General features: G+C 36.6%; 1 protein-coding gene across 7 annotated transcripts in view; it reads left to right on the plus strand.

Moving 5' to 3' along the window:
* LOC132906923 (whirlin) overlaps positions 1-21,252 on the plus strand; it is a 111,351-nt gene that overhangs the window by 40,486 nt on the left and 49,613 nt on the right. For all 7 annotated transcript variants that reach the window (XM_060959564.1, XM_060959569.1, XM_060959566.1 and 4 more), the window contains 2 exons: positions 5,834-5,964; positions 20,276-20,599. In XM_060959564.1, coding sequence (XP_060815547.1) covers positions 5,834-5,964; positions 20,276-20,599 — 455 coding nt within the window. The remainder of the gene's footprint in view (positions 1-5,833; positions 5,965-20,275; positions 20,600-21,252) is intronic.

Consider the following 21,252-nt stretch of genomic DNA (forward strand, 5'->3'; position numbering starts at 1 on the left):
TTGGTATTATCGAGAGTTCTTTTGCCGAGCGAGCACGCGTGATAAGGACAGATTAGCCTGGAAACGTCGTCTGAATTCCTTTCGACTAAGCTAAGTCGAGGGGACTCGATCTCGAGAGATGATAAAAGATCGAAGTAAGGAAGACGAGTAGCTTCAGCCTTTAAACATGTGCTACATATGTACTTACTTCTTTTATTCCTCTTTTCACTGTTGGCACAGTCGAGAATTCGTCACGTGGTTTAGTTTTTTACACATCGAATTTGTTTTTCTGTTAACACGTCAGCTATCGATGACGCGTATACTGGTATCACGTGTGTAACATATGTGGACATTATTTTGTAATACGTAGTATATATGTATACGTAGCAATTAGTCAAGGAATATATCATTTTGAGCGATATAATTACTCAAAAATTACATCAATTATTATCATTTAGAGCGATATAATTTTTGAGTAATTGTATCGCTCAAAATGATATATCTTTTGAAAATTTCTTAATTCTCTCTATTTTAGCTTGTTTATTATTTTCTATGAAGTTTCTTAATATAATAAATGCTCTCTTCCATTATAATAACGAACACGTTAATGTTTGGATTTACAAGAGAATGAACAATCGGAGGCAAGTGTAGGAGTTAAGAAACGTCGAGGGGTAACGTGGAGGACATAGCAAGTTTCCGGCCGATGTTTATTAGCTTAAGTTGCGTGCGATGAGTTATGTAACTAGGGCGAGTGGTACGTTTTGTTTAGTCGGAAGCAAGAGGAAAAAGGTGGCGATGTAAAAAGTCGAATGTTATAACAGAGTTTATCTTCTTATGACCTCGTTTTTATCACTGGAACTACGGTACGTTACCGCGAAATTTTCTCATCGTTTTCTTCTTTTCCCGTATAAGGGATTTTAGATACAGTCTCTTCAAAGAGCATCAAGAAAAAATGCAGAAATAACAAAGAAGAATTAAGCATGAAATATTAAATACTCGTTGTAGCAGTTTATAAATTACTTGCTTATTATTTTCTAAAAACAAATTATATATACATTTTTTATGCTGCATTTGGTCAAAAACTTCGTTTAAAATAAGGAAAAACGGAATTGTTCGTTTAACTGGACCATTTCTCCATGATAAAATTCGCGAAAGTTTGCGTGGAATGTTCATAAAGACAGAATCCTTTCTCTGGTCTGCTCCGTTCTTCCGACGATTTATCGTCGGGACTTCGCAATTATAATAACCGAGAATACCTCTAGGCTTAGCACGCCGGCGTTTCGTTGCATGACAGTGTATGATGCATATGCGCATAGTTTATGAATTCATAGAAGAAAACGTGCACACACAAACGCACATGTATACCCACACACGCGCATCTCTCTTATATATTTATCCAAGTAATTTCCATTACATTCTTGCGGACAGGCACGAATGCGAAATTTTTTAGGATTATACGAAGCCCATTTAAGGTAACGTGTTGAGTTATAAACGAAGAAAATTAATTGAAAAGCGAAGAAAGAAACTATAGAAATATCGAATCGATACATACGCGGATTCAAGGTAAATTGAAAAATTAAAATGACAAATGATACATCTAATTATAAGTGTCAGAAGTGACAATTTTTGATACAACGAAACAATGGTTTACAATTGGCAGTTACGAATTTATAATGATTATTTCGAAGTATTCAGAGCGTCTCTATTCATCTCGTTCAAAAAAAAAAAAAAAAAACAAATTAAAGAAAAGAAAGAGACTCAGAGAAGAATGAAATCGGAACGACACTGTTGAAACAAAGCTAGAAAATTACAAAGCTAAAACAAAGGTACAAAAAGAAGGAAAATTAATATGTCGGTATTTAGGCAGGCAGAGCACCGGTATACTTCGCGTCGATATTTCATCATCGACGTCTTTGAAGGAAAATAGAAAGAGGGCGTTCTCAAGGCGGAAATCAAGTTCTTAAATGGGCTTGAGACACGCGGCGAAGTTTTATTAAGCCGTGGCGACGACGACACAAGTTCGGCAGGGGCAACACGAGCCTCGCGTAACGAGCTCATTGTTCCTTCTTATCTCTTTTATCAACCGGATTAATCTTTGCTTCCTCAGCTTACTGGCATGGAAAGAGATTAATTACCAGCGGAACAAGATTCCCATGGCTTCAAACAGGCCAAGTTTATTCGACGTCCATCTGGTCCGAACGCCAGATTTCGTTCTTTTTTCTTTATTTCTTTTTTACACGTATAGAATATAATAATTTCGTCCTTGTTCGCGCGAATAACTGGTCATCGATTGTATCTAGTTTTGCTGAATAATACGACCGGGTTTTATTCTCTGTCCAGGACAAATATCTGGGGAATTAAGTATTCATGATGCTTCGTGCTTTGCAAGTATAATCCCGTGTCCTTTTCCGAGCTATATTTTTAATATTTTATTCTTTCTCTTGGCAATATGATGCACTAGATACCTAGATTCTAGATCGAATTTACATTGGTTTTTATAATTCCAGGAATCGAGGATTATACTCGTGTTTCGAAAGTTTTGTGATTAACGTTTCAACGATGGGCCTTTTGTGAAGAGCGATTTAAAAAATTATTTAAGATATCGATACGAAAGCTTAAGAATATATTAAAAAGACTTTGGTCATTATTATATCTACGTACGTTATTTATTTAATATTTATATTTAATATTAATTTAATATATTTAATATCTAGTGTACGTTATTTACATTGTTTCATTTAATGGAAATTACAACGAGTAGTATACTTTGAATATTTTATATATTTTTGAATAGATATATAATATATAAACGTTTACAACCCAGTAATTATTTGACATAGAACATATGTTGGCGCGATACGTCGTTAAAGTGTAAATCTATTTAATTTCCCTTTTTATTTGTTTTTATTTCAGTAAATGACCGAGGAAAGTTTTGTGCGCGTTGCTTCATGTAACAGAGAATGGAGTCAGATTTATGACGCGCTTCGCAATTTTAGATACCGGTTAATGAGCTAATTAACACGGTCTTGTGCGGCATTCAATTAAAATGATACAAAAGATAGCGTAAACGCCTGGCTCAGTTTGATCGCTATTAAGTTGCAGCTAATTTGTGTAATGTATAATGCATCGAAACATACGTGGCGTAGAATCTCATCAACCACGGTACCGTTACTTGGAACTTTTGCCTAATTAGTTCAGGCTAACGAGAATCTATAGTATTCTTCTATGTACATGGTCTTCCTTGGAATAAAGGGAAACTCTATTTTGAATTAATTATTCCTATCATCTCTGATCATTACAATTTTATCTTCAACGTGTTCTTTATTTAATAATCTTTCAACATTTTTCAAAAAAATACATTCACTTCAATACAACGATCAAACGAAGTTCGAACAAACAAGCGTTTTCGCTTCTTTATTGTAACCAGTACGTACTTCGTTTCAAAGAACTGAAAACGCTACAAGAAGAAAAGGCTCATCGAACAATTTGTGCGAGCAAGGAACCGTTCGAACGAATTGGACGTTCAAAGATTTTGTTTGTCATAAATTTGCCAGCAAGAAAAGTATACAATTGTCAATACTCTATCAGGGAAAAAGTTATTTTTAAAAGACATTTGATCGTATAAAAACATACATCTAACTAATACGCCATTGAATTCTCGTTGCACGAGCTCGAAAAGTATCATACCAGAAATATATTCAATGTATTCGCCAGGCCAACCATAAATATAGTGCGTCGTAATATTCCCTTCTTTCTGCGGAAATAACAAAGACGATCAATTTAACCATGATATTCTGGGATTTCCATACATCACTACAAAAGCACATAACCAGGAAATGGAATATTTCCCAGCAAGTAGGTAAATAATGAAAAAGAGAGAAAAGTCGAGAAGAAGGAATACGTAATCTCTTTTCTCATTTCCTTATTTCCTTGTGGTTAGAGTTCTAGATCAGAGGCAATCCTTATCGCAACGTATTTCCGCAGAAAACTCGTTTTGCATGGCCCTTCTATTACGTTGCTCGCGAGACACAAGAGAACACGCACAGGCACAAAATCGTAATCTCTGTTTTACAAGCAGTTTCACTGTTCTGCATCCGCACTCTACTGCTCCTTCTCGTGCTCCCACTCGTTTTCTTCTCACCTATTTTTCTTTCATTCCCCTTGTTAAGTTTCTCTGTGACATCCCTTATTTCTCTCTTCGATTTTACTTTGTCCTCCTTAGATAAAATACGCTATCCGTTATTTCGAAATTGAAGAAAACCAAAGTTTTATCATTCTTTTTTTGTGCTGTCTTCGCCTTTCTTCGTTCAAATAAAAATATTTAGCGAAGATAAGTCGAGACCTAATTTTCATCTTTCAGAATATATCGAAATATCTGAAGTTTAGAATATTAAAGTGCTAGATAAAATATTTTAACTAAGGAGAACAGCAACCAAACTTCCCTATGCGTTATTTATCTTATTTCACTTATCAACACAAGAAGCTAACCCGATTTTCTGCCCACGGCGCGTTTTCATCAGAGACTCGGAGGAGATATAACACGTTGACGGTGGCTGCGATCAAAAATGGGAATTTTACCTCGTCATGTTACACGAACGGCCCACCCTTCTCTATTCTAATGGATCAATTTCCCTAGCCGCGATTTATGGAGCCTCGAAAGCAGCTCATGATACAGTCTGCGCTCAAGATTCAAATGCTTCGGGGACTATACTATTTTTACTTCTTTCTTTCTCTTTTTTTTTTTTCTTTCGATTTTCATCGTGTCGTTTCTGCGGCATTTCGCTTGCTATTTACGAGAATTTTTGTGCCTTTACTCGCAATTTGAAGATTGAAGAATTCGAAACCTTCCTCGTACGATTTTAAAACGACTTTATAGAAATAATGCATTAACCTCCTAACAGTGTAATTAAATAGCGAAGCATTTGGAATTAATGATTTAGAAATAATTGTTTCTTTATCGTTAGAGCTTCTCGTATTTCTGGTATCAGATATGAAAAATATGAATTTTCAATTTTTTTTTTTTGATAGGAAATAAGTATTAATAATTGCATTATGCATAATAATAATAATGTGAAAATTGTAGTACAATTGGCAGTTCGCGCGAATTTTTCTTGGTTTATAGTGGGTTGAAAGGGTCGATCGAGAAGCATAAGAGAAAGAAAGTACAAGCGAAGAAATCTCTAGCATGATAAAGTTAAACATTGCGCGTTAAAGCACATTAAAATAGAAAACACGAGTACCACTTTTCAATTGAATTCCTCAACCGTATTATGGGAAAAGTTTTCACGTTCGACGTTAAACTGTTTAATAGATTGCGACCCAGTTGGAGATAATTTATTTTGTTGCGAATTTCCTAGAGACTCGTTCCATGTGGTTGATTATGTGCAAGGATTAGCGCGATTAATTAGTAATTGTGTTAAATATTCAATTTAAACTCATGCAAATGGTTCGCTATTATTACAAACGTTAGGTCTGACCAAAGTATAATTCATTCAAAATATTCGATTTGCCATAGTAGCTTTTATGTTCAACATTTCTATCCTATATGAAAAAAGGCGAATAAAAATCGAAAAAGGAGGAAAAAGAGACTGGATAGATCAATAATTTCCACGCCACTCTTCTTTCCATTCAATCTTCGAGCGATATCGAAGAATAATTTATTTAAGTGCTACCGTTTTTAAATGCCGCCACGTGTCTATCACATTTTTCTCAATCGCGAGTGCATTTTCAGTACGATCGTACGGAAAAAAGTTGGAAAGAACGCGCCCTGGGTGGAAGGTTATAGCGTGCACTGGTCTTGGACCAGTCGCCAGACAGCTTCCGGTCTGATGGAAAGTCTGTGAATTGTTCTCAGGGGTGGGTGTCTACATTTCGAGGGTGGAGGAGGGTTCGGTGGCCGAACGTGCTGGACTCAGGCCAGGAGACACCATCTTGGAGGTGAACGGCACACCCTTCCGGGCGGTGACCCACGAGGAGGCCCTCAAAGTGAGTTTATACTTTCATTTTCCAAACCAGAAACATAATATCACCCGGCTTACGTAACGATAAATCACACACACATACACGCGCTGGCGCGTGTTTCCAGCTCATTCTATTGCATGCGCGGATCGTATCACGGTAGATTTTAACGATCGTTGTTTTCATTGTAGTGTTGTATTTTATCATTGTGTCATCTCATGTTTTATATCGTATGACAAACACAAGGAAATTTTTGTCGCACAGAGATCTCGATTTTTATAGTTAGGCATCGATCTTTATAAAAGCGACAAGGGTTGGATCAATGATCGATGATATCGATATTCTTGAAGTTTAAATTCCAGATTGAGTTATCGTGGTACGCTTTGATAAAAATTTGCTTATGTCGATATGGAAATTCTATTTCTTTAGATTGTAGGCATTGATATGACAATCGTTACAGACTCTATGTAGAGTGACTACCACATACGGACCGATATCGTACCGAAGTCTTCGAATTTTGGAACGTTTCCCTAAACACGATTCGTTGGCTACGTGCCTGATCACGAGCAAAAATCAGTGTTAAATCATTCTAACCATTGGTGCGCAATCGATCGTGGGTGTTTTGTATTTATGAGTGACCTTAAGAGCCATCCCATCGATCGCAAATACCAGCCTGGCTCTCAGCTAAATTATATGGGCTGGGGCAGACGATTTCCTTCGATAAGTGTTATCTGACGAACGGAACGGTTCGAGTGCTTTTCTAGAATATAAATATCCTTCATCTCATTTTCATCTTCCAATAAATTTCAATCACAATTCATAAAAAAAGGAAGGCTAGAAAAAGATATTCCGACCTTGAAATAGATCAAAATTTGAAGATTATACGCTTTAAAATGCATAAACATAACGAGACAGTAGAAATATCCAGAAAGTAACAGACAAAATAGGAGACGCTTTCTTCTTTAAAAGTTCGTTTTGTCTGAATCGGTTTCGATTGATGCCAAAGAGTGCTTCCGGCGGTGTAGTACGGCAGATATCTTTGATCTTTGTTCTCAATTATTCCAAGTGTTCTTCGTCACTTATCATCTATAAGCTCCGCGCTTCTATACCATCTCTTCCCAGCCTGACTTGCATAATTTCAAATTTCGTATCAAGAATACGTACAGTACTTCCAACTTTGCGAATCGTTGCTTTAAATCGAACTCCAACTTCCAACTTCCAACTTCGACGTTCAATTCTACCCAATCCCAAAATAAACGCTTGTCAGTTCGGACTTTATCGAAGGAGCAAAAAGATACCCAGCGCGTTATTTAATTTAACTTGGAAGCTCGTCCGAGATCACGAAGGATTATAGTGAAACTTTCAACTATATTACCGTGTTTTATAAACGAGGTTAGCCCTTCTCCAACGTTAGCTCGAAATATCGCTTAAACATTTTACATCGTAATTTTCGACGAACTCTTCTTATAAGAAGCGCCGACACAGGAGCGTCCGAAACGGTGGTAAACATTTCTTGGAGCTCGATCGTTGTTTCATCTATGAAATTATTAGATCGAGGTTGGCAATACTCTATAGGTTTTCTTTTAAAACGAAAGAAGTAGATTGCTTCGCCTGCAACTTCTATTAACTAATTTATCTGAAAATTCGTTACTGCTGCATTTTTCGTTTTGTTTATTAACATGAGCGAGTAGGTTCCTCCTAAATTTTCCTACATGATATTCATCTCGATTAAGCAGAAACAAAATTCGTGGTCTTTTATACGAAACGAAAGAATAGGATAAGAAAGATAAAAAGAAATGATATTGCTACTAAACCTAAAAGATGACAATGTAAATCTTGTGTAAGAGAAGCGTGTAAAATCTTGAATACCTTGAAAATAAATTACTCATTGATATACAAAAAGATAACGATAGTACCGAAAAAGAAGTAGAGAGTAAAAGGGGACAATTTTATTGAACGACTCAATAGAAGCGCCTGCTTGATAATCGAAGCTCCCTGACGATCCTCTGAAAAAAATGTATCCGAAAGGAGAGACGGGTTCGATCAATGACTTTGTTCGATGGACCGCCAGGTCTCTCTTTCTCTCTCTCTCTCTTTCTTTGTCCATCGTCGAGGTCTGAAATTCCGCGGTGTCGAGCATGAAAAAATGAGAGAAAAGGGCGAAAGGGAGGGTGAGTACTATCGACTGGCCGGATGGAAAAGAAGCGTTGCTCGGAGCCACGCCACGAGTAATCTCTGGTGTAAACGCTTCTGATGGGTATCTCTGGATCCGGTAGCTCATCATACTCTCGTAGTAGCTCCAGAGTTTCTAGACAAAAGCTCGTCGACAATGGCCCATCAGGGTATCAGACTGGTTCGGTGAAGAGGCACATACCTCGGTGAAAACCGCCTCGGAATTTCGAATACATGGCCCAAGTTCTCCTATCCTCTATCGATGCTATGTGCCTACTTTAGGCACGAGCTATCTCGCTATTTGGGAACCATAAAAATAATATATTCAACCCTGTTTCAGGGTTACGGATATCTTCACCCTCGAGAGTGACTTGGCTAGAAGTGGAGAATTATGTATTTAGATTACTTTGTAGCCTCGCTTCGTCCATATTTCTTTGATATAGCTTTCACGAGTATAGAATATTGTTTGGCTCAAAGAAAATTTTGGTGATTTAATGGTTCAGAGCAGTGGATGGTTAATTATTTTGTTGTTGTATGGTGGAAAGTTGTTAGGGAGAAAACATATTGGTAGCATACAGTGATGGGCAAAGGATAGTTTAGATCTTTTAGATAAAATTATATTTGATAAGAGTAGTGGATGGATATGTGTGTGAAAAATACGAACATGTACATGCGTATGAACAATTTTTCTACGTTTGTTACATAGCAGTTAAAAACTGGTTCAACTTGTACAAAGAGCTATTGTTAATACCGTAGTAAACACTATTTGTTATATAAAAGCTCAACAGAAAGTAAGACAAAGACGTAGATGTTCAGTTGCCGAAAAGCTACCCGTTTAAGTCGTCAAATGAACGCGGCTCGAAACAAGAGAACTATCGCCTGTTACTTCTCTGCTTCTCACAGATACTTATTCCATCGCCTGTGCGCAAATTCACTCTGGCTTCCAGAGAAGATATCGGTGTCCTCCTTTCCTCCCTCTGTTAAGAAGTTATTGTATTTCTGAAAAGTTTGTGAAATCCAATCTCGAGAGAGATACGGATCGGTGATTCTACTAGTTCGCGACCTTGAAACTTACGCTCCTCGTTCTATAGAAACGCGTAAGAAAAAAAATCTAGTAGAATAAACAAGATCCCAGTTACAGAAAAGTATCCATAGAAATAAAGTGCACTGTCTGAGGGTGCTCTTTGCAATTTATCATCTCCAAAATCACAAACAAGCACGATCTCTCTCTTTCTTTGGTCAATTTTTCTCGGCTTGTTCAAAAAGTCCGTAGAGTCTATTTATTCTATCTTCGTCTATATATTACATATTTGATGAGATTTGGAGAAATTATTTATTACGTGTTTTTAGAAATTACTGTCTAATTAGTGAAAAGATGGCGCAACCTTGACCCAGATGACTTCAGGAAATTGGAAGAGCCGCGATTCCTGAATCATCACGATAGGTCAAATGGTTGACCCAGTTCGACAATCCACGGATTAAGTTTCCGGTGTGTTCGCACTGCTCGTACTGGATAACAGTGTCGCATATTCGTTCTCGTAATCAAAACGAAGTTTCGTTGATTCAAGGTCCACCTATCGAGCTCCAATTTCCGCCCCGGACTTTGTACTGTCCTATTGCTCAAATTCCAGTGTCGGCTTGCATACAAACGTTCTATCTAGAATTGGAATACGTTTGTGGTTTTTCCTCACGTTCGTTTGCGATTGTTACTACGAATGTTTATATTTATTAAGGGACCTAATCTTATTCTCATAGATGTCAAGTACTTTAAGAGAATATCAAAATAATTGTGCATTATATACGTACGTTAACAAATGATTAGCCAATATTTAAAAAGTGGAAAGGATATTCAGATGTTGGAAATACGAAATGTCCAAAGTACAACACTTGTAATATTTAGTAAGTAAAATAAATCTCTATTTAGAATCTATTTTTATTCTTCTTTTTTTATTTAGAATCTAAATTTAAAAAAAAGAGGAAAGAAAAGAAAGAAAAGACCTAATGAGTGTTGTTATAAAATAAATCGATCAAACTAATATTTTAAGGAGATCATCCTGAAAAGGATTTCTCGATAAAACTCGTCGTGATATGAACGGGGTTCCGGAATTGTTTGCTATTTCGAAAGGCTGTCTCCCGGAGACCGACATCCGGCTCCGGTCTGCTTCTTGTCTGACATCGATCGAACATAAACGCTCGAACGAGCTACGGATTAAATTGCAGTGGCTCGTCGTAAACCGTAACGGTGGCCGTGGCTTGTTATTTCGTAATGGTCGATAGGCGCGGCAGAAGCAAGAAGCGTGGACAGCGCGCGAAAAGTTTGCCAGATTTATGGCGCGTTTTCCCACAGAGTTCATTAGGGTGACGAGGAATTTCGAACCGCGAGATGGAACTTCTGAACTGTACTACGGATGTAATAGACTTTTTGGGGAATTACCGTGCCATTAAACGAAGCCGCTCTAATGCTGTTCAGACACGGTTGCTTGAAATTTCGTCGACGGACAGAGCTCGTGACGTGATAGCGCAGTTATAAATAGCTGATGTTGATTGGAAAGTTTCTCAGAGAAAATATTAAATATTTCATTTTTACATAAATTGTACATAGATGACTATAACTATAGCGCTCAAATAAATTACGCATAGACAATTATAATCAAAATGATGCAATGAAAATAAACGGGTATCTATTGTAATCATATTTTTATTTCTATAAAAGCACGTGTGTATACTTTCTAGTAGTTTAAAATAAATATAATGTGAGTAAGAATACCGGAAAAGAATTAGAATTATAATATTTGATATTGCGTTCAAAGATCCTGACATTTGGTAAAAACATGTTATCAATTTGGATGGTATTAGCTTGAAATATCACACTTAATCCCGCTTTATTGTCTCGCGGCCTTTTCTCGCTTACAAGACTACGGCGCCAGTAGAAAAGTCTGTCAAAGGTCAGACAGTAGCTGTGCCACCACGCAATCCAGGCTCTTAAGGGATAAAGTCTATTTGATTTTACCATCACTTAGCGAAATCTGCTATGAATGAAAACTGACGATTATTTTAATAAAAGTAATTTGAAGTACGCTTCCTACACAGATATACAAATTATATTAAATCTTAACGACTAACGACTAACGATTTTTAACTTTAACTTAACGACTTAACGACGATTTTTCAAAAAACGAATGATTTATTTCTGTAAATTGATTTACTACAATAAGCACAAATAATCATAAGTTCCAATGTAAATTTAAGATGTTTGTATCTTTTGAATAGAGTTGTTCAGTTCACCGAAACAATCTTAACGACGTATTACGATTTACAACTCCTTTAGCTTTTTCCAAAGAGTGTCTCAATCATTCAAGAATTGAGCCACAAAAGTCGAAGAAAAATGGTCGAATAGAAAAAAATGACAACGAATTCACGCTTTCCACTCACGAACTTCTGAAATTACCATTACCCTTCAGCCCGCGCGCTGTTCGATTTTTTTCTCCTAACGTCTCTGTCTCGACTCCTCGGTCGTCGTCTCGGCGCCAGGCGTCCCGGCGCCCTCCGGCAAGAATCCCCGTCATTTATTTTCTCCCTACATAATTCACGAGGCTACCGCGGAAGCTGCTTCAGAATCCCGTCGTTGCCGGAATTCTGGTAAGAAAAGGCGTACTCGTTTCATCGAGTGCACGTTTATGGGGATACTCGCACACGAATAACGATAGATCGATGTGAAATTGCTCCCCGTTCTATATCTCTTCGGGTTCTTGTTATCGTCGCCACTCTGTATCAAACCTGTCCTTTTCTATTTCCGGAAAAAGCCGACTCCTTTTTGACTCCGCCGTATCCACGCCGGATCGATAATTATTTTCAGATCCTGCTCCAGACGATTGGGTTTATGCTTTAACGGAATTTTTTTATAGTCCACTTTTTTCACCGTTTGATAAGTTTATTGTTATTTTTATTTTTTCTTGGTGTCTCTTTCTCAGTGCTTGATATTTCCTCTAACGCGAAGAAGGATTTACTTTGGGGAATTTTTTAATATTTAAGCGCTTTCATATTCGTTGCATATTCACAATACGTTTGGAATTGTTACGTAAACGTATATTGCGAGCAACAATAAATGTAAAATTGTCTGAACGACTCGTGTTTTATTTTTCTGGAATATACACGTAAAGACACACAGAGTATGTAGAAGTGTTAATACTAATTTATTTATTAAAGCTCATGTCTGTTCTTTATCCAGCAGATGTTGTAAAGAGTATCAAAAGTGACAAATAACAATTTAAAATTGCGTAGTACTCCAAAATAACAGGATATGCTGAAAAGTTTTGAGATTAAAGGAAAGATAAATGGGTGTTCTAAAAAGATTAGAATTATTATATACGTTAGCTTTTAGAATTCCTTTAGCGTAATTTTATTTCCGAATCTTTATTGCTTTTTTTCGCTTTCCTGTATTCTTATCTCGAACTTACATTTTTGTGAACACTATCGCACTTGATAATCATGGGTTTTCTACGACAGTAAAAGTAGCGATGGAAGTAAAAAGCAGCCTAAGTAGTTCGAGTTTTAATGCGCGACATTTAGATTATCTATAAGGCAAGCATAAATAACCGAGAACTACTTTTATCTGAAATTACCGGAAAAAGGTTGAACAAACATGAATTTTCATCGCCAGGAGGAACTGTGAATAGGCAGCCATAAATTCGTCTCCCTTTATACCTATTGCAGGAAATACTTGACCCAGAAAGATCACTTGAGAATTCGCGAAAGTGATCGAATCTTTTATCCGTGCCTAGCTAAATGCCGATTGTCATGGAAATGTGCGTTACGAGCCGATTTTGTTGCGGAGGATCGGCGTCATTTCCGCCACGAGCTTCCACCAACCCATTATTCCACACGTACATCACTGTTCTTCCATATTTTTACGTTGATTGCGAGTCGTAAAAAGTATCTTGTCAGCGGCGAAGAATAATACAGCTAGCTGTTTAAGGAACTCTTAACCCAGAAAGCGGAAGTTAAATCGCTTGGAGCAACGCCGACAAGAATGAGCTTCCATAAATATCGAGAATACATACTTATCGATCCTTCCAAGTAAAATAAAGTTACCATACGAGCATCGAGAGTTCTGTATAAATTTTTGTAGCGTATAGTGACAAAATTTGTGAATAACAGTTCAAAATTCACGGACAGAGCTTCGTTACATGGTGTGTTGCGTTTTCTGTTCGCGCGTGAATGTACGTGATAGTACTGCAATACTTTCAAAGAATTCCCTTGATCCACGTGCCTCGAAGCCACGATAAAGTAACACTTTCCGGCTCCAATGGCGCGGTAACTCAATTCCTTCGTAACGACTTAACTTACGAGCGTTCGGGTGAAGATCATCGAAATGTGAAAAATTCGACTCCAGCGTGGCTATTAAACTTCATGTACGAAAGAACGTTTAGTCGAAAAGTATTCGAGTAACGCGGTGATATCGATCCTCTCTACTATTGAATCAACTTTGTCCTAATACAACTTCCTGCAGTAACAAGAGTAATTAAGATATTAACCCAGATAAACAAAACACTCTGTATAATGAAAAGACTTTCAATGATTAGATTGATTAGACAATGAGCAATGTAGATGTTATACCGAAACGAGGGAAGCAGAAATCAATCGTCGATGGTGTCCACACAATAGACGTCGCCAAACTTGTTTACTCGTCTGTAGTCCATCCCCTACGTCGACCGAGGTCGCTTATCTCGAGCGAAATTGATCGAGAAGTATTGCCGGGAATCACGAAAGTGACCAGACCGATAGTCGGTCCCACGACTATCAGAACAACTTCCCGATTTGTCGACGGAACTCGAGTGGCGTCCTCGCGAGGGTGAAATATACATAAATTTTAATATTAATTTCGTCCATTACTATTAATACATCGACCAGTTTCATACGAAGCAATTAACCTAAAGTACCAAGAAAACGATTGATCGATGAGAATTTTATATGTATACAAGATTACGATCGAAGATTGTTAAACATACTTGATAGAATCATAATAATACATCAAATTCTAGTAATTATGTTTTGCCCTTTATAGAATTCTAATCTAAATATTAATGAAAGAATTGAAAGCAAATTAGATAAGCAGTTATATGTATATCATAACGTAGCAATATAATTAGAAAGTCGAACGTGTATCGATTCAGTAGAATATACAGGTCTTAGTCAGCCATTACAAAGTCTATTCAAAATCTAAATTTGTATCGTAATATTATCTACAACACGCATGGAGCTAAATAACAAGTGATGGAAAGACACATACGTAGACAAGAAGAGAATTAATTTTGTTATATCGAACTGATGAGATTGTTATTACAATGTTCAATATACTTCGGATGAAATAACTTATTTAGAAGTTTTAATAATTTCCTACTAATCTTTCGGATTTACTTAAGTCTTCATAAGTTTCTTAATATTTATGAACAGGGATGTGCACGTGATACTTGGTCGAAAAGGATTATATGACGTATATGATGTCGTCGAAAGGAAATAGTTCTGGCCAGGACACGATAAAGAGTTTCAGCCGACTTGGCTGGACGATTTCCCGCTTGCTCTTCGACCTCATGAATTATTTATTTAATTGGCCCTCGTCCCAGAAGACGGACGACGACCATGAAATTTGCTTGGCAATACGCGGGCTGTAAACCTTCGCGGAAGCTTCTGAATGGCCTCGTAATTTACGCGTAGCTATGTGGTCTCGTTTTCCGACGAATCTTGGCGTGTTTAACGCCAATGAAAGTGAAATAATTAGTGTTGCATAGCTGGCTAGTTGTACGTCTGATTTATTGCGCTGCGAGAAATTGTGGACTGTTGATAGCCTGAAGGAAATTTTAAATAAAAAAATTAAAAAAAATGGTCTTTAAAAATAATATTCTTTATCAAGTATCATTAAGAAATTCAATGTAGTAATAATGTATAGGAAAACCTGTATATGTTGAACACACGCGATAATGATACAATAAGGTACCGCTCAATTGTTGAACTCATATTATTAAAAATAAAAACCTGATGGACTCATTGCATTAACTTTGCGATGTATCAAAGACATCAGTCTTTGAAAATATTAAAATTCTGATAACTTTGAAACTAAACTAATATGAGCCCTAATAATATAATAACATTCAATTCGTTAATGATGCTTCATTAAAAAAGTTACTTTCCTTTGTGTATCACACATACATGTATATGACAAATTCTAAGCCGCTTGGATTGTTCACTAATCATTTTTTGTTATTATATATGCAAAAATATATGTCGTATTATATGACACGTTGAAAATCTAAAACTTGGCTCGTAAACAGCGACTTTTTTCTAAAGTCTTGCTGATGCAAGAATTAAAATTTCAGCTTTTTAGCTGTTCAGAAAGTAAGTGAAATTTCGTTTACAAAAATCCACTTAGACAGAGAGAAAAGTAAGCTAAGTAAAAACCATTATGCAAAATCACGGGTGCGGATAGTTATGTGTATATTGTGTAATGTTTTTATGAAGGAGGGCTGACCAGGACGCGTATATTCTACTGAATCGTTGCATGCTCGGCTTTCTGATTATACATTGCTATATTATTTATGTTAGACTTCGAATATTTATGCAAATTCGTATTTCTATGAAATTAATTAAGCAAATGGAATTTAAACAGAAATTTATTTCATCCATGGAATATTACAATAAGTACTGTATAATAAATACGATATGCAATAATCGCTATGTTACAGATAGTAGTTATATTAGTTACAGATACGGTCTATTTAATATCCATTTTATTATGCATCGATTATTGCAACGGATGAATCAGCAGTTCTTCGTTTCCCATATAACAATTCTATAACTATGTTTATCATGCATTTTGTAAAAACACAAACAGTAGTTGTGTATTTTCAGCCAATATCACGTACGAAAGTTCCACTAGGATCATTAAGGATAAGAATCTGTGAGGCTTTTTAATCGCTCATGCACACGCGAAACACGATTTCCGTTCTGCGTTTATCGCAACAGAGTCATGGACCGTTGCACGATTTTACGAGGAAATAGCTGGAATAATTCCATTGTTTTGGAAGTTAAAAAAAATTCTCTCTTTTGTAGGCTCTGCCTCCTTTGTAGTCAAACCACATTTCATCTGTAGCTTTCTAGTGAAAATCTCTCACAATCACTTCAATTAATACTCATACGAAATATCTGAATATCCGACAACGACCTAGTCATCGATTTACAGTTTTCGGATGAATTATTGGATTGCTCGATCAATTCTGTCGACAGATTTCACATAGGTATTTATAAAACTCGAAGACTTCTATAAATTCTCCTTATTTGTAGATTTTCATAAAATTTAAATCTATGTATATTTTACATAAATACTATTGTTTGTTAATTAAATTATTACGGAACAGTCCAGGAAGCTTAAATGGAAGCTTTTGTCTAAAGTCCATCGATATTGTTACTCTTCTTCAACGACAAACGTTTCACTTTCTCAACCAAATGTTTTGCTTCGCAAAAAGCGTGCCATTAGCTTAATTTTCGTGGCGTGATGAATCGCGTTGTGATTCCAGAAACATGGACAGAGTAATTTATGCGGCCTCATCGGAAAAGTTCCACGCGTTCTCGATGGGTCCTCCGTGATGAAGGAGGCGGAAGACCATTGACGCAAGTACATGCCTTGCATAGATACGACAAAATTGCATCTCCGTGGGCCAGAAGCATGGAATCCTAAGGACGTGATTCGGGCTGGGTCAAGGATAGGCAGGATGTGACGTCACAGAGTGCCAGGAGATCGATATCCTAGCTACCAAGTGGCGTCACCGTCGAACGCACCGTCTACTTCTTCATGACCTTACACGTGTCAATTTTCTTCGGACGCGTGTTACCCTCGACAAATACCTGTCGAATTGTTCCTTCTATCCTTTTCTGGCGTGAGAATAGGCCTACAATCTATAGCCTAAGCCCAGAGCAAAGAAATGTATAGCGAGGTCGTAAACTGAATTGTAGGCGAGCGATAACGATTGATGTTTTGAGCTCCATACGCACTTACAAGAAGTACTATTCGATCGATGGTGGAATCGCACAGATTTTTCCATATAATTCGGAGTGGTACATTAAGAAACTCACAGAAATATTTTTAAAGATGCCACTGATAATTAATTTAAAGTGGCTCTACCTTTTTAAGGAATAATCGGCAAGCTTCAAATAGAAATTTTCGTGACTTTACGTATTAAAGTATTTTTAAATCGATACAAAAAGGTATCTCTCCATCAAAAAATAAATTTAACATGGATTATATGAACCACAGAGAAACCACGTTGACCAACATGTGTTATCAACATAATATTATAATATACTTATCCTTTTTCATTATACCACTTCAACTAGAATCGTATATTTAGGTACAATTATAGGTTTCTATTTTTGCTGTCAATCAAACGACTCAAGCACCATTTCGTATTCGGAAAAAATCCTCGTTGAAGATCGACTGGATTTGGTTAATACACGAAGCGTATATCTTTCTGTGAGAAATTCTCTCTCTTCAGTTTGATTTAATTCGCGCCAAGGTTGTAGACTCCGCTGAAGATCTGAATTTGCTCCAACCTTATTCCTTTTACATGTTCTTCTTCGACTTTAATTCTATCATCCGTTTCGAAACTCTTGTTTGATCCCTCATAAATTCGTTCTCTCTACAAATTCTCCTCTTTTCAAATTTTTTTACTCCTTTCTATCTCTTCGCTACGTAAGGTAGTAACGTTACTTTCCCTTTTACTATTTTTCTTTCTATTCTTCATAGTATGAAAGATTTTAACCCGAATATATCCTTTAGATCATTTCCGACCCAATGTTATTTTTCTATTTTGAATGAATTATTGTAGTTTGAGAAAAATATGAAAATATGAAAGCATAAAGATTGTCTTTAAACATTAAAATAAGAAGAATATTAGCCTTACTGCGATCTTAATTTTGTTAACGTGTGTTTCGATTTGTGTGTGCTTTGTTGTCAATGTTTCAAGAAAATGTTTACTATAAAAATAAAACGAACAATCGCGCATATTAATAACAGATTTTACATACCTTTCTTCTCTTTTTTTTAAACCTAAAAAATTTTCTGCAAAATTTTTTACAGAAAAATAAATTCTGATTGAAAACGAACAAAAAAAGCAAAAAGATGAAAATATAAAAATTTGAAGATCACAGGAAGATTAAACATAGCAAAATCAGTTCTTTTTTGGAAGCTTCAGTTCCGATAGTCAAACGGCTGACAAAAACGCGATCGAGAACACTCGATCTCTTTGTTACACGTATGCGTAGCTGACGCAATCTTTCGGAAATTCTACAAAGGATCGTATGCCAACGATAGTGTCGTAGCTTTTATGCTCGCTGGAAAACGGGATAGAAATCGTTTGTTGCTCGTTGACGCGGTACACACGCCGATTGTTGGCTGTTTCACTTGCCAAGGTAGCCTCGGAAGAAACTCTTGACGAACAATGATTTCTTTCAGTTCGTTGAGGCACAACACGTATAAGCGATCTATTCTGACATCGTCAGCGAGGAATCTTCTTCTGCTTGATGCGTGTCCGTAGGCTCTTTTGCATAAGAGTGCCGTCACGAAGCTTGAATAATGGCCAAAGGATGGTCTAAGTTCTCTGATGTTTCTATTTATTCGATCAAGTGCAATAACCTCGTTTAAATAATACGTCTCTTAGGCATGGAACTTCATTTTGCATGTTAAGCGTGCGAACGTGCCGCGTATGTTAATATATGCATTTGAACGATATACAGTGGTGCGCAAAACTATTTCAAAATTGATTTTCTTACTATATCTATATTACTATATTACAAAGGAAAAAGTAGTTCTCAGTTAATATCGTATGTCCTTGAACGAGGCTTTGAAGTTCTTATGGTCCTCGGTACATGTCGAGTTAGTTGTTACGGTCATCGAAAATTGCAAATTTAAATCAGTGACCGATTTTACTATATCGCTTTCTTCAGCTATACGTTTATACTTATACAAGCGAGAGAGTCTTTATCAGCTGCAAGATAAATGCAGCTCGGTAGCCGGGGGTCAATAAGAACTCAATAGAGTGGCCAATAATAGAGGTTAATTATCCTTGATGGCATTACGTTTTATGGAGGAATTAATAACCTGCCTCAATTTTCCATTTAATTCGAAGCTAGTGTACAGCAGACTCGTAAACGATGCTTTCGTACAGCAGTTTAAATAAAGTTTCTCAGTTAGAGGGAACAAATTCATATCTGGATGTGGTTAAATAAATTCATTGAAACTGGGATATAAATTATTTTACCATTGGTGTTAATTTTAAGCATTGAGAGATTCTTTTGATTTTATTTTTTTTTTTTTTACCTTATTTTTTCTGATACGTCTTTATTTAATTTTTGTATTCCTTTTTAGATCCGTCGCTCTGTTTTCCGTTTTGGGATTTTTATATTTCTGTTCTTAGTTTTTTAAAAGCTCGCATCTTTTATCTGTGGAATTTTTCCTCCATTTTTAACCCGAAGAGTTTCCTTCGTGGGCATTTTCCACTTTTTTTACTGTTACGATTATTCCTTTTCACTTTTCTGTACCTCTTCTACACTGCAAGAACTGCATATTTTATCTTTTATGTTTCTCGTCCCTTATGCTCTATATACATATTTTATCATTTCTCGTCTCTTCGTTTTCAATTTTAGGGCTTTCTCCTATTTCGATTTTTTCAACTTTCAAATTTCATGAAAATATTAATTTCCGAAAATTTCAAGTTCGATCTTCTTGTCATTTGCAAGCTTGCCATTTCTTCCAGCACCACTTTAAGCCCATTTGCACCACACGTTAACCCAATCTCCACTTCAGCCCATCCGCACCCTACGTTAACCCATTTTCCACCGATTTTCAAAACGTTCCCACACTCTTTATGAATACTTTTCCATAGAATCTGTCGCATCCAGATAATCCGATAGCCATCTTCGTTCACGATAATTTGTACATTTAGCTGCACGTTTTGTGCACAAAAATTTACAATGAAATTTGCTTAAATATACGGAAATTAAAATGAAATTAATATAATAGAAATATGATTAAAGTACACAATTAAAATAACAGGAAAATCGGAAAATTTATATAGTGTTCTATCAAAATTGAACAAATTCGCAATTTTAATTGCAGATGCTGAAATCATGCAGGACCTTGAGTATGACAGTGCGGGGGCCAGCGTTGGATCCCCGATGTAGAGGTGGGCATCCGGTGTGGTCTTCTTCCGGTCGCCAGCAGTCCTGCAGCTGGATCGACCGTCAAGGTCGTCCAACATCACCTCCTCCGCTTTATCCACCTCGAGACTCGAGGTACGGTCCAAGGACGAGGAAGGTCGAGCTCTGCATCGAACCCGGTCAGTCCCTTGGTTTGATGATCAGGGGTGGCCTTGAGTACGGCCTTGGGATTTATGTGACCGGGGTCGACAAGGACAGCGTAGCTGACCGAGCTGGACTCTTGGTAAGAGTATCTCAGATTTTATTTCTTCCTTCGATGCAATGGATTCGCTGTATTTTTATTAGACTTGGTTCTTCGATGTGTCAGCAGACCATTTTCTCGGTGATAAAATTGAAAAGTTTTTCCTTTTTCTATTCCCTTCCGTGCTGATACTGCGAATGAAGTAACAAAGTTGAAATTTTTAAAAGTAGGTAGTTTAAAAGATTGTTAAGGTGTTTGAAAGTGAGACAGGGCAAAGTTACTTAAAAGTTATACGTTTCTAAAGTAGGAAGAAAGATTCTTATAATAATTAAGACAATAGAAACAGGATAAAATAAGTTAAAAATTTAATACTTGGTATTTGTTGAATTATAGGTTTAGCAAGGATCCTTTAAAATTGTTACGATAAATATAATTAGCGCGACATGTTAAAAATGAAGAGAAGCTTCGATGAAATAACTTGAAACTCGCAAGTCTTCAGAATAGTTGTGTTTAATTAATTAGCAGAAGAAAGCACACGGTAATTTTTATATCGATAATTCCTATAGGTGAATACGTCATTTGTTCGCTGTCGATATTGAGACAATCAGTCCGTAGAAAAGCGGTTACGATTAAATACGATAGACGTAACAGGACGTTCACGAATAACGAGCGGTATCAATTAGTTCGTTACGTAA

This window comes from Bombus pascuorum, chromosome 5, assembly GCF_905332965.1.
Source record: "Bombus pascuorum chromosome 5, iyBomPasc1.1, whole genome shotgun sequence".
Classification (NCBI taxonomy): Eukaryota; Metazoa; Arthropoda; class Insecta; order Hymenoptera; family Apidae; genus Bombus; species Bombus pascuorum.